Consider the following 14,888-nt stretch of genomic DNA (forward strand, 5'->3'; position numbering starts at 1 on the left):
CTATTTCATTAAACTGTTATAATAATCCTAACTACAGTTCACCAACAATATGTAAACGTTACCCTCCCGATTCCTATAACAAACAATTCCTGCTCTTCATGAATACACGCTTGCTGTCTTTTGGCTTTTTTTTTGTTTTTTGAGACAGAGTCTTGTTCTGTCACCAGGCGCCAGGCTGGAGTGCGGTGGCACGCTGTCGGCTCACTGCAAGCTCCGCCTCCCGGGTTCAAGCAATTCTGCCTCAGCCTCCCAAGCAGCTGGGACTACAGACGCGCGCCACCATGCCCAGCTAATTTTTTATATTTTAGTAGAGACGGGGTTTCACTATGTTGGCCGGGATGGTCTTGATCTCTTGACCTCATGATCCACCCACCTCGGCCTCCCAAAGTGCTGGGATTACAGGCCTGAGCCACCACGCCCGGTCTTTTGGCTTCTTTACCTGACTCTATGTCTACCTGCCTCAGGGCCACTCTTTCCAGACTGCCTTAAGCTCCAGAATGCATGTGGCCTTGAAAAGTTTCTTCTGCTGTGAACACGGTCTTTACTACATGTTTGTAGGACTCAGTTCAGATGACACCTCCCCTTTGTTAAGTCTTCTTGATTATTTCAGCACTTAATTTCCCTGCCTCCCCGTGTTCTCCCAGTGCTTTGTATATCCACTATAGCATTTATCAAAATATCACAATATTTAACATGTCTGTGCCCACACCATCTCCCCCACACACAAACACATACAATACCTTAATCTACTTTCAGCATCTAGGTGCTTAATATTTGTAAAATTAAATAATATTTTTGTGAGTTTTTTCTTTTAAAACCCATCTGCTAAAAAATGTGTATTTTTATATGAGAAAGTTGAGGGGAAACCATTGCAATGTCTACACATTAAAGAGTATCTGATTCCTTTATAATCCAAGTTTGTTACACATTTATTTGCAGAAGATTAAAATAATTAGATCAATAAGACCATTTCTAAAGTCTAAGGACAAAGGGCACTAAATTGCATAAACCTAAGATGGTTAAAAACCTAAAATGTGGAATTTGCTTTAAAGAAGAGAAAAATATATAAACTGCCCTTGAAAAGAATTATTGTATGCTTATCAAACACTCAGCCTCATTTTGGCATTTAATTAAGCCATTTATTGCTTCAAATGTGTCTCCATGAACATTTTGATATACACTCCACAGCAGTAAGGCCTCAATTTTCACCACCTACGAACTGCGAACCCACATTTGAAAATTTTGTTCCACCAACTGTTACATAAGTTTTGTACAACAGAGATTTTGAATGTGTATTTTATAATACCAAAAATACTTACTATGCCCCTGGGTGTCAATGTCATAAAGAATATGAATAGTTGGCCACATTTTCGGGGAGGGGTTAGGTAGTTCCATGTTTGGGCCAATTATATGTCTCAAATATTAACAGGTTCTACCCTTTACTAAATACCTGCACCACATTCTGTTTATTTCTTTACACATGCTTTGTAAAATATTCAATGTTTGAGTTTAAAACTTTTCAAAGTGCTTTCTGAGTGATTTGGTAAGGACTGGAATTCACACACTGAAAGGTGATGTAGCAGCTGGAAAACAGGATGTTCCTGACTCATACAAAGAACTTTCTCTTCAAATAAGGCTGTACATAAGGCTTTTCCCTTTGACTAATTCTATAAAATAAGTGATTTTGGAATAGTCATAATATATAGAGGATGTAAATCATATACTTGAGCATCTCCAGGTAATATACTTTGATAAACTAATTAAATACTACATTATCACTTCTTAAAGGGTTATAAATCTTCATGAAAATACTGAGTATCATGAAATCATAATCATGATATTATGAAATCATGCGTACCCACAAATGAACCTAACTTATTTACGGGTCTGTCAGAGTTATAAAATCAGTGTGACAGCTCAGAATCATGGAATCTCAAGGCTTGAGGAAACCTCTGACATCCCCTATCTACCTCACACTTTTTGGGTAGCATTGCATAGATTTTATACTGTTTCCTGAATAAGTTCTAAGAGGCTCATAAGTGGTTTAATTAAAGCAGAAGTCTGATGGAACTAGTAAGTTTCAATACTCATTACAATATGACATAACAACTATCTTAAAAGTTAAGGATTTTTCTATCGACTAGACTCAATATTATACTTTAAATAAAACCTCCACTATGCAAATTTATAATTTAAATAGCACCTATAGAATAAGACCTATTCTATAGTCAGCATCACCCTGGCATAATAAGGCCCAAAGCAATACAAAATTTGAATTAACTGTCATACCAGTATGTATTAGAATCAAAAATAGCTGAATTTTAAGCTCCCAACCGGGGGGGTCTCTTTACTCTATTTGACTACATTGCCTCCAGTCAAATCACCCATAACCATTATTTAACTGCCGTACTTAAACTTCTTTCATGTCTCTTAGACCCGAGGAAAAGCCAGAAAGATGTTCTAAAAAAATACACTGGCATTTCAAATGTACATGAAAAATGTCTTTCCTGTATTCTCATGTCACAAATTCCAAACATGATTAAAGACATCACAGATTACACAGTATTCTGTGTCCCGGGTCTCTGATTCTTTTTAGATTATGAAAGTTGAAAGTTAATTGGAATTCAGAAATTTTCATTAAGTATGTAAAGTATAAATACAAGTAATTTTTTAAAAACTTTATTTTAACACCTAATACAATTGCAATTTTAAGGATTACTTGCACAAAAAAATAAACACATTTGGTATAAAAATGTATCACTTTAACACCCTTTCCCCTTTTAGTCCCCCACCCCCGCCCTCATGAACTGCACTCTATCTGGATGCAGAAACATAGAAAGACTAATGGCACAAATTCCTTTGAACTACAGGAGTTTCTGTTTATGTACCCAGGTACTCTAGAGGACACCAGCCCACTTTATCACATGAACCATTTCCTTCAGCCTGCTGAATTAGTTTCACAAAGAAACAAAGCTTATTATAAAGGCATTTTAAAAACCATTATTTTAAATTCTTTTTAGAAGCACTGACTTTTTTTTGTAATCATTTATATACAGTGTTACATAACAGCTCTGGAGTACAGTACATGCAGCAGAATATACCTGTGGAATATAAAATACTTTCCTTAAAATCTTCATCATTGGAATTCCTTGAAGTCTAAATTATAGAATGCCCATTACTTTGAGAAAATGGTTGAGGAGTACAAATGTCTGCATATGCTGGCCACTGAAATAATCCAAGGCTAACTGGAATAATATTCATAGCACGCCAGGAGTGCATAAATAATTTACTTACATTATTAAAATACAACCCATAAAATTCAAGTTCAAGATCTTATAGGATTGTCTATGTAAATCCTTTAAGTGGTTGCCTGGAAATGCATTCTTTTTTCTCTTTTCTTCTTTTTAAAGTCCTATATAAAATGTTCAGCTGAAGTTTATTTCTTCCTCAAACAAAAGAACCATCTTTATTTGTGTCTGCTGCCTCTTCTCTTCATTGCAGCAGTGCACTGTGGACAGTACCATTTGCCTTTTGGTGCTTCTGTCAATCCAACACAGCCATAATGGAACCATTCTATAGGGCACTAGAAAGCACAATTGCAAGAAACAAGTTTTCAGTACTTCTAAAGACAAGAGAGTATATTAAAATATACTCAGGGGACTGAATAATCCATTTAATTTAATAATAACTAGATGTGTGACATCAGAATTTTTAGATCTAGATCATTTAGACATCATTTAGTCTAAGCAATAAGCCTCATGGATGAAAAAATGGAGGCACAGAAAAATTACGCATCTTCAAAAACCCTGAGGTCCATGTAATCTAGTCCTATAATCCTAAATAATGAATGAAAATTCACTAATTTTCAACTTCCGAGGGCAAAAAGAAGTGAGATAAGTCTTCTATGTAGAAGGTAAATATATCTTAAGATTTTATTTAATATTCAGCCTTATTTGCTCTCTCATAAAGTGGAATAAGTTGATTGTAATTAAAGGCATTAATTTATGTCTTATGCCCTGGATTTCCTACCTGGGTGTTTCTATTCCTAGAAAGGTAGAGAAAAAGTATTCCTCTTTGAAATGTATTAAGCAGTTTTACCCTTTCATGGGAAGTCTTAGAATCAGAGAAGCATGATGCTGCTAATCACAGAAATCTCAATCGCCATTTTCACTAACTGCCCCAGAAGAGTTTATAGTGATGTTCTTGCAGTGGTTGGGCAATACTGTTTTCGCATAACCACAAACAGCCTACAAGGCATTCTAGATAGGGAAATGGAGGGTCTGTCCCCATCTGTGCAAGCATGTTGCTGTGACCCTATGAAGTCTAAGGAAAGTTTTAATGCACCTAGCCAACCCCCTCAATCTTCAGATTGTTTTACAAATTTAAAACTCTTGTTAATCTTAGGATCCTGTCACTACTAATTAGTACTTCTGTAAAATTTCAGGGCTCTGTTACCTCTCTGGAGTGAAAGTGGAAGAAAAGGGAACTGAGCTGTATGAAAATAAGGAGGGAGCCGAAATTACCAGACAACAGTATTCTCAGTATTCAATAAAGCACTTGTATCTCTAACCAAAATTAAGTCTCCTAAAACCCAGGAGACTCCTTTCAAATCTCCTTTATTTTTTGTATCAGAGGTGGCTCTTATCAACTGACAATTGCACAGTACAGTAAAAAATATTATACTCATGAGAGGAAGATAATCTCACATTAGATCGTCAATTATCCTACCCTCTGCTTTAGCACGGTACAGCCTAAAAGAATGAATTGTTTTAAAATTCCATTGTTTTCAACGTGATAAATGAATTGGAGTCCAGTAAACAGTATTTTTTAGCAAAGGGAAAGAAGGTATTTATAATTTTCATGCAACGTAACACTTATGAGACAAACAATATGTATATAAAACCATAAAATTCGCTTTAAAAATTAAAATAGGTAACACATTAAGGCACACTGCCCTATTTTGAAGAGGCATATTCTAGCATTAGCATAACATAATGAATATAACTGCAAACCTGTTTTCTTAGACCAAGCCATACAGCAAATAAGACAAATATTCAAGTAATAACAGCCTGTGATTTTTTTTTTCATTCCTATATAGAAAAATTTAATACTTACATCTTGGTTGTCACATCCCACCATCTCACCATAAGATACCTAGTTAAAAAAAATTAAATGTATTATGACTATGTAACAAACACCTAAGTCTCAATTAACCGTTTATGATACTGTTGGAAAATAGAAGGAAATACACTGAATATACAATTACATTGAGAATCAAGGTGTAATAGTTTTTTCCTTAAATACTCATTTGGGGGTGGGGTCAAGGTTGGGAGGAAATGCACAGGAATATCTGCCCTTCAGATGTCTAGAAGAACTTGTGATATAAACCACCTGGACGAAACAGTCATCTTTCTGGGTAGTTCTTATTGCAAAAATTTTAAGTTTCTTTCTTGATTATTTATTTACTGAAAGTTTTTACTTCTTGAGTCACATTAGATCATTTATATTTTTGCAATTAATAGCCCACGTCCTTGAAATTTCTAAACTTATCTATTTTATGTCCTTTCTCATTTTTTTTTTTTTGCTGTTTATCACCAGCACTTTAGGGTATAACTTCCTAATTCCTGAGTTCACTGAAGTTTTCTGTGGACCGAATAATTTTTCAGACAGGATTAACTAGATAGCATACTTTTTGATTCTCTGCATAAGTGAAAATATATTTACATGGTCTTATGCATAGAAATAATTTCTTTGAATATCAAGTTTTGGGGTGCTCTTTATTTTTCCCTGAAAGCTCTACAGACATTGCATCACCTTTGAGATTTTTAGCGTTACAGAGGAAAACTCAAGCTTCAGTCCGATTTTGTTGTTTTGCAAGTAATCTACTTTCATTGCCAGGATACAGGATATGCTTTCCTTAATCATTTGAACTGAAAAATGATTATCAGGTGATAGTAGAACGCCTAACAAATTGTTACAATTTTAAAAAATCAGATTGGCAACTCACAATGTAAGACACAATAATATGCTAATAGACTAAGATTTAAATGCGAAGAAACTGAAGCACGTAAGGAACTAGACAAAACCATACAAAAAACAAGGAGAAAATATTATACAAGACAAATTTTTGTGGAAAGAAAAGCAAAAGACGAAGCCCTTCTAAGTATATAAAATTCACGGCTTGCTTCACAAAGAAAAAGATTAATAGTCACAACTATATAAAATTTTAGAATTATAAAAAAACTAAATCAAGGAAACATTTAAGGTACATAACAAAAACAACACAAAATTCAGCTAACACCATTAGGAGTCAATTCATAATGTAAGAAACAAAAATGGTCAAAAAATGTCCAACTTTAATAGCAGTGTGTATTAAAACAATCATGATATAAAACTATTAAATTGGTACTTGGTTTTAAAAGAAAACAATATCCAGTGTTGGACAGGGTTTAGCAAACAGGTATGTTCATTAATTTTTGGTAATAAATTTCTAGAAAATATGTTTTGGTAGTCTGTCAAATATTTACAGTCTAATTTTATTTCTAAAAGATTAACCAAGAAATTAGATGTATATTATATAATGGATTACATTTAAGAAATGCCTATTGTAATATTATTCCTAATTTCAAACAAATTAATACCAATACAATAATCTATAGCTAGGTATTGGTTAAATAAACTATAGTGCATGGTATAAGAGATAACTATGTGAAGATTAAAAATATGATCTTAAAGAAAAATCATGTTCAATATAGCTGATTTAGAAAAAAAAGCCAGTAACAGGAAAGTATACACCATGGTTCCTACTGAAAAACTTAAACCCACACATGTGTGCATATCTGCAAAGACACGTGTTACAAAATGCATGCTTATGTCTCAATGTTGAAGCCCCCAAAGTGACTGTAATTCAACACAGCACCTATGAGGAGATGGCAGAGGTTAAATAAGGTCATAGAGTGCAGCCCTACTCTGACAAGGCCGGTGCCCTTTAAGAAGAGACACCAGAGCACACTTTCTCCCTCTAACATGTGAGGGCTCAGTGAGAAGGCAGCAGTCTGCATCTAGGAAGAGAGCCCTCCTCCAGAACTGAATCAGTGGACACCTTGATCTTGGACTTTCCGGCCTTCATACCTGTGAGAAAATAATTTTTTATTGTTTATGCCACCCAGTCTGTTGTATTTTATTAAGGAAGCCAATGCGCACGTGGTGGTACATCAAAAATGTTTAGTTACAGGTTATATCTGAGGGCTGAGATTACGGCTAACAGTTTTCTTTATACTCAATATTTACAGTAAATGTCACTTCTGTACGAAGTGGGAGAAAAGTATCCAAATAAAGCAAGGGTATTTTAAGTGAATTTTAAAAAGGGCTTCAAAATGAAATAGTTCTCTTTCTTCTAGTTTATTCAAATTTTTCTTTTATACATATTCCAGACTTTTACCTGATTACAAATGCAGTATCGAGGTTCATTTGGGTCGTAAGTCCAATCAACCTGACTGTTTGAATCAGATTCTGGCACTACAGTTGTTTGTTGAGAGATTTCTTGTACGACAGTTGATGATGAAGAACACGATGACAAGGAAGAAGAGGAGGAGGAAGATGATGACTGCTGGCTTGAAGACTTGTTGTTGTTTCTGAAAAAAACAGTGTAAGTTTTATTTGCACACGATCTAGAAGTTACCAGAGAATAACTCCTAGATGAATGGTATAAAATGAAATGACAACAAATGTATAAATTAAAATCTAAGTTAAAGTAATTTGGGTTTACCAGTGACTTAAACTGTAGGTAGCACTTTGAAGAATACAAGTTATGGCTACTTTGCCGACATTATTTGTATTTTTAAGTAAACTGAATATTCTGCATCAAAACCTAAAGCACAAATACACAAAAACATTTGATGAAAGTGGTTATAACCATCAACTGATGTGTGAATACCTACCACATGTATGGCAGGGAACCAAGAGTGTAAAAATTTACAAGTAATTTGCCACTAAGCCATACATTATTTAAATTCTAAACTTTATCATAAGAAATCACATTAAACTTGTGCCATTAAGATAAATTAATTTTTAAGATGCTTGACACTTCTGTTGTGGCTATTTCATATTGACCGTTCTTTTAGGGATTCCTTCACAGAAAATGTAACATATTTAAAAATACAGATAACATAAATACTATGTAACTAATTATTTTGGCTAGCATTTTAACTTTCATTATGTATAAACACACAGTTATCTGGGATAGACAGTGATAAGTGCTATTAAGTTTTCATATCTAAAGCCTACAAAATCATCCCAAGTATCATATATAAAATCTAGGGATATTTTCATACCACCAATTTTTGGGACCCAAGCCTAAGAATTAAGATGCCTTGTTTGCTATTAAACAAAATGAAAAATCCTGTTTTTTAAAAAAATCACCAGGATATAATTTACATTTCATGCATTAATTTACCTTAAAACATATGGCAAAATAAAGGGCAATAAATGAAAAGCAGTTACATAAAATTACTTAATGAATCAAAGAAGATAAATAGAAGTCATGTATTAACAAACTTAAGACTGTAGAAAAATTAAAAACAACTGTAACACTTTTTTAAAGATTTTATCCCTTCAAAGTATGGCAGTATAAATGAAAACTGCATGTCTCCTCACCTTTGCGAGGTTCATTTTTATCCATTATATCCTGCCTTTAACACAGACAGGCCTGGCTGAGGTATCAAGCAGACCAAGTACTCAGCAAAGCGGTGGGGCTACTGTAACAATAAAACTTACTTGCTCTTCCGACCACTCCGTGAGTCAGCTGCTGCTGAACTGGCATTCTGTGTTAATGTCGTCATAAGTGCGGACGATGACGAATAGACAGCTGTTTCCCTGGCCACTGAGAATTCTTTTCCCAGCTGAAAGTCATTATTCTTAAATGCTTCATAACTGGCTTTTAAACTTGACGTTCTTCGCCCCTCCTTCATCTTAAATAGACATTGATTGATAGTATTAATATATGTAAATATGTAGATTTTTCTTTTTCAAGTTTTACAAATTATAGTTTTATTTTGGTTTACCCAGTATTAATGGATATTGTTTCAACTGTTATTTTCATCACTGGAATTTAAGCTTTCTTTTTGAGACAAAGTTTCGATCTGTCACAGGCTCACTGCAACCTCTACCTCCCACATTCAAGAGATTCTCCTGCCATAGTCTCCCAAGTAGCTGGGATTACAGGTGCCCACCACCACGCCTGGCTAATTTTTTTATATTTTTAGTAGAGACGAGGTATCACCATGTTGGTCAGGCTAGTTTTGAACTCCTGACTTCAAGTGATCCACCTGCCTCAGCCTCCCAAAGTGCTGGGATTACAGGCGTGAGGCGCCCGGCCCAAGCTTTTTTATGTATAGATTTATAATAAGAGTTTACACAGTTAGAATATAAACCATGGGATGCGCAACTTCTTCATTTGAAATACAGACAAACTATACAGAAGTGAACAAACTCAAGATGACCTAAGTCCAAGGCTACAGAGGAAGCCTTGGAACTGGCAGAAAGAATGAAGCACTGTGTTAGCATGTGCTGTGGACTGCAGTCAAGAACACGGGCAACATGAGCAGTTATTGTGAGAAGGGTCTGCATATAATCTGCATGATAAACCTATTTTATACTTTTCATTATCAGTCGGGTAATTCCTACATGTTATTTCATTAAATGAAGTATCAGATACCATAAAACTATAACTTAAAAATGAAATTATACAATGTCAGAAAACTATTTGTTTACATCAGTTATTTCTTTCTTTTTTTGAGACAGTTTTGCTCTATCGCCCAGGCTGGAATGCAATGGCACAGTCTTGGCTCACTGCAACCTCTGCCTCCTGGTGCAAGTGATTCCCCTGCCTCAGCCTCCAGAGTAGCTGGGATTATATGCACCCACCACCACGCCCAGCTAATTTTTGTATTTTTTAGCAGAGACGGGGTTTCGCCATGTTGGCAAGGCTGGTCTCGAACTTCTGACCTCAGGTGATCCACCCACCTTGGCCTCCCAAAGTGCTGGGATTACAGGCATGAGCCACCATGCCCAGCCTACAACATCCAGTTATTTCTATTAGGTTTCCAATGATCCAAAAAAAATGTAATATGTTGTCTCTAAACACTTTACTTTTTACCTGAGCTGTAGCCTGAACTGCTTGAGCGGCTGCCATGGTAATTGCCCCTGCACCAGTGCCTGAAGGTAACGAGCCAATGTTATAGGATGGCAGAGGTTGGGAGGAATTCACATTATAGTTACTGTTAGAAGAGGCAGTGGAATTATTATTTCGACAACCTGTGTAGGCGTAAAAGAGAAAGAAAAATCATTGCAGAGAACATAATGTGAGTGAGTTTAAAATACATTATTTCCCAGCACAGATAAACAACCATTAAATCAAAATTTTTCATGTCACTGCACATTAAGTCAACTGAATAATGTATCTTGTTGTCTTTTTTCTTCTTTCTCCATATGTATAGTTTAACCAGGTAAAGATACTGTATGATTCATCAATCCTGAAAGGTTTTATTTCCCCGTATTCCAACACGAACAAAGCAATCATATTTAAGAAAATTAACTTACCTAGCGTATTTTCCTTAGAGGCATCTGATGTAAGGGTGGATAGAAGAGCTTCAGATTTAAACTTCTTTTCAGGAATATGATCTGTTGTTGTATGGTGAGAAGTTGGATTATATTTCCTTTCTAAATAAATAAAGAATTCACGTGTTTTTAAACTTTAGAGAACTATGGACAAGATATAATACTTCTATCCAGTTACAACGTGGAACAGTATGATCTGGGTTCCTCTAAAATACAGAACATGATGTTTCCTCAGAAGGCAGGGCAAGCAGAACTCTGTGTTACATGTTTATTAAGAGTAGACTTCTCTGCCATTTAAAAAACTTCAGTACCAAAGTACTAAAGATAACCCAACATGCACCATGGCCTCCCATACAATATGAGGAAAATTTTGTTTTCAAAGCATTATTTACCACTTAGAAAAGTTTTCAGTCAACTATCCTTTCCTATATCAACTAGCCAGCCCGTCATCTAACAATTCATCCACTCACTAACTTAGTAGCCATTCAGACTTAATTACATGCCAAACATTAGGTTAAGCACTGGAGAAGCAAGGATGAAAAAGAAAAGGGCCTATTACAGAACAGTTTATTGTCTGGCTCAATTGTAAAGCTCCCTAAGGAGAATCAGGTATGCGTAGGGAAGGAATATATGCTATTAGTACCATACATTCTCCCTTTAAGAGAGAACATTTAAGAGAAAACAGAACACTCATTTCTGAATCATATAAGCTTTCCACAAGGAAAAAGATAGTCTGCAGTACTTGCAATGAAAAAAAAAAAGGAAGGGATTTCTTCCTCAATTGGTTGAATAAAGTTAAAAAAAAGAGAATATACAAGTGATATAATAAGGTTTTAATTGTTTTTCAAAACTTAGCTGTACTACACCAAACTTACTTTCCACTGGAGTATGTGAATGAGCATGGTGATTGTTCACTGGCTGTGAAGGAGTATCTAATTCCAAAGATCCTAAAAGAGAGGCACAGAGATACACCACTATTAAATGTCACCACAGAACTTCACATGTTAGTCTACTACAGGCAATGAGTTCCCTTACCCAGAGGAGGACTAGCAAGTTCTGATGCATATGCCTGTATCATTTTAGCCAGACATGTTAAAGGATCACCACTGTCCATCCCACACTGAGTTATCCTCTCTCTAAACAATAAGTTCTTTTCCCAATATTTATCTTAAGTACAAAATGGCTCAAGGCATACTTGTGTCTAATTAGGGAATTTACCACAGTGGGTGCATATAAATGGATGAATGGACATTGTAATCTCATTACTGGTAAGAGCCAACCTAGTTTTACTGAATTGAAGACCTTTTAAAGGGAGATTCTAAAGTTCTATGTAATGGGGGACATTACTATATGAAAAAAATTATTTGATTATTAAAATGCCATTATGATAATAAAGACTTCATAAAAGTAGTTAGGGATTTTGCTTGCAAAAGTGAGAAGAATAACACCAAGCTTAAAAATAACTCTAATGAAATTTTCTGGGTTTATTTTTTGATCCCTTGAGATGAAATTATGGCAGGGCACAGGGTGGAGCACTTTTTATAACTTGATCCAATTTTGCTTCATATGTCTGTGTCCTTAGAGAGGATGCTTTATTAACCTTCCTGCAGTACTGAATAGGCATGAATTATCATTACTCACAGCTATCATCGGCATTTTAAAGAAAATCAAAGCAGCTAAAGAATTTTAAGTTTTGTCTCAAAATACTTATTAAATCTTCAGATAGGGTTCCTCAAGAAGAAAAGTATCACAAATAAATAGGATGGTTATCTAAAGTGATGGATCTACTTTTGAACACAAACATGGAACTATGGATATCAAGACAGACTTGTGATTGGCTTCCCTAGCTGACTTATGGTGACTATACAGAGATACATAGATTGGCACTATAAAGAAACCTTTCCTCTGTGTGTAGAAACAGGTACGTATTCCTGCTATTGAAATGCACCAAGAAAAAATATGTTTGTAAGTTTTAATTAAACTCTAGTAGAAATTAGCCATAATACTAATTTGGTTCAGTTAACATCTAGTGAGTGCCTACTCTACACCTAGTACCACACTAACTGCTTTTATGTACGTTACCTATTTAGGTTAGAAGAAATGCTAAATTAGTTAAGGAACCAGTGTTCATGCTTCCATTTTTGGGAGGTCATACCTCCCAAAAGAAGTGACAGGGTTAAGTTATAGCAGGAGATCAAATAGAGCCTTGCAAAGAAATATTTAAATGGTTTCTTGCTGATAAGCGAAAGAAGGAAACACTTCCTTAAGAAAAAGAGGTAGTGTTATGAAACCAAGTTGGATCTTTTTCAGTATATACAGTTAAGGAAAAGCCATAAAGTAATTCTTATGAAGAGAAACTAACCACCTTCCTCAAAGCTTAAGTATATAAAGAGGCAGGGTAAAGTCAACACATTTAATGCAAGATAGATAATTTGTCTCCCGACGGTTATGTTTCTCTAAATTTTTGTTCTTACCACTCAACTTACTAGGATATGAGGATATAAAAATGATTTAATATGCTATTTCATAAAAAGTGAGTGGATGGTATCCTATATTATCTCTCTCAGTATCCATGACCCAAACATTTCCAGCTGCTAGGGTCCAAGCTATCTGGCCTAGATGCCACCATTCACTTAAGGGCAGGATTTGAAAAGCCTCTGTGGGACAAACGTCTTCTCAGTGATTTGCACATGTACTGTCCAATATTGATGGAAAACTGTAAATTTTACTTACGCCTCTCTAATATTTCTGTAATTCCAGCATTATCAGCTTCCAGCTCCATTTTAAACTTAGCCAGTTCCTGATCCAGCTTTCTCAAGTGTCGATCTACCTGTTTCAAAGAAGATCAAAGATAACCACCAAAATTTGGGACACTGTTAAAGTGTCAGTTTAATGAGGAAACCTAAATCTTTGTTTCTTTTAGTGAATCTGCTTAGTATCTTTAAGCAAGTCAATTAACCTATGCCTCAGAGGTTTTTAATCTATAAAATGAGGGTGCTACGCTAGTAATCTCCCAAGTCTCCTTTAATATTTTTAAGTTCTAAGACCCGGACTCTCAACTTGTTAGGAAATATTCTATACTCCATTTTCAGAAGTAAGGACATGAAAATTAGAGAAAAACTGAGATTAGGGGTTAGAGATGGGAGGAGGGAGTGGAGGCTGCTTACTTTTCATAATGTATGCCCTGTTATTACTTAAAGCCTAATCTCCTCCTACTTATAAGGCCATCATCCACACTGTCATATGATAAAACCTATTATTTAGAATGATGAAAGATCCTTAGTCTATAAAGAAGCTCCTGTTTTCTACACATCTATTTCTCTTAGGCATGAAAGTGAACCATTATGCTTGTAAACATTTACATGAAGAGTAACAAAAGGGGTTTTTAATCAGAAAATTCCATTCCTCAAAAGGTCTGGTTAAAATTATTTTATTTATAATACTACTTCCCTAGTTAAGTTGGCAAAATTTTATTTCTCACTGAGAGATCTTTTGACTAATTGGAGAAAATTATAGGACAGCTCAAACTAACAATAAATGTCAATGCATTTTTAAGCTTAATATTAAATATTTTTCAATACTTTTTCAAACTTACTACTTTGAAGTGAAACAAAAAAACACATAAATTCTTTGAAAAATATTCATGTCACATTATTGACAACATCCAAAGTCTAATTTCCCACTGGATTACTGCTAGAATTAGAAGTAACTTTCCTACAGATATCAAAATGTGCTATGATACTATATCAGGGCAACATTTTAAGTGAGGCTTAGAATTAAATAATGTGTAACTAACATGAGGAAGAAGGGGAGAAAGGCAGCAAAACACAATGTGCATGGGTTAGATGCCTATGAAGGGCAGGTAATGTGCTTGGCACATCAGATGACCTCTCTTTTCTATCCCTCGATCTGATCTTTTTGGTTATTACTGTCTTCACTTTACAGGTAAAGAAACTCAGAGGGGTTACTTAAGTAACATGCCCAAAGTCATATAGTTAAAGCATTACAGAAACCAAATCTATCTGGAACGAATTGTGCTTTGCCATTTACCTGACATTGACCTCTGAAGTTTTTGCATGCAGGAACCAACTGGTTTTTTTTTCTTAATTCTTCAGAATAATATAGCTCAAGTATAAAAAGTATAATATTGTCCTATTATTTGTATTTTATATATTAACAACAATCATTAGGGTCTTGGTTTGTACTTTTTCAGTAATTGAAAGCCAGTTTTCCCTCTACCTTTACACACACATTACTTTTCAGAGTTCTAG

At 34.9% G+C, this 14,888-nt stretch overlaps 1 protein-coding gene across 4 annotated transcripts in view; it reads right to left on the reverse strand.

Moving 5' to 3' along the window:
* Window positions 1-1,117: 1,117 nt before the first annotated feature.
* ING3 (inhibitor of growth family member 3) overlaps window positions 1,118-14,888 on the reverse strand; it is a 29,974-nt gene continuing 16,203 nt past the window's right edge. For 2 of the 4 annotated variants that reach the window (XM_009003185.5, XM_002752076.6), the window contains exons 5-12: window positions 13,351-13,447; window positions 11,493-11,564; window positions 10,600-10,719; window positions 10,157-10,314; window positions 8,776-8,969; window positions 7,442-7,634; window positions 5,116-5,154; window positions 1,118-3,583 (exon numbers count right to left, since the gene is read on the reverse strand). In XM_009003185.5, coding sequence (XP_009001433.1) covers window positions 3,467-3,583; window positions 5,116-5,154; window positions 7,442-7,634; window positions 8,776-8,969; window positions 10,157-10,314; window positions 10,600-10,719; window positions 11,493-11,564; window positions 13,351-13,447 — 990 coding nt within the window. In that variant the 3' untranslated portion in view covers window positions 1,118-3,466. Of the gene's footprint in view, window positions 3,584-5,115; window positions 5,155-7,441; window positions 7,635-8,655; window positions 8,970-10,156; window positions 10,315-10,599; window positions 10,720-11,492; window positions 11,565-13,350; window positions 13,448-14,888 lie in introns of those variants that run through there. The other 2 variants (XR_013524309.1, XR_013524308.1) reach the window with 2 other exon arrangements.

The sequence above is a fragment of the Callithrix jacchus genome, chromosome 11 (assembly GCF_049354715.1).
Source record: "Callithrix jacchus isolate 240 chromosome 11, calJac240_pri, whole genome shotgun sequence".
Taxonomy (NCBI): Eukaryota; Metazoa; Chordata; class Mammalia; order Primates; family Cebidae; genus Callithrix; species Callithrix jacchus.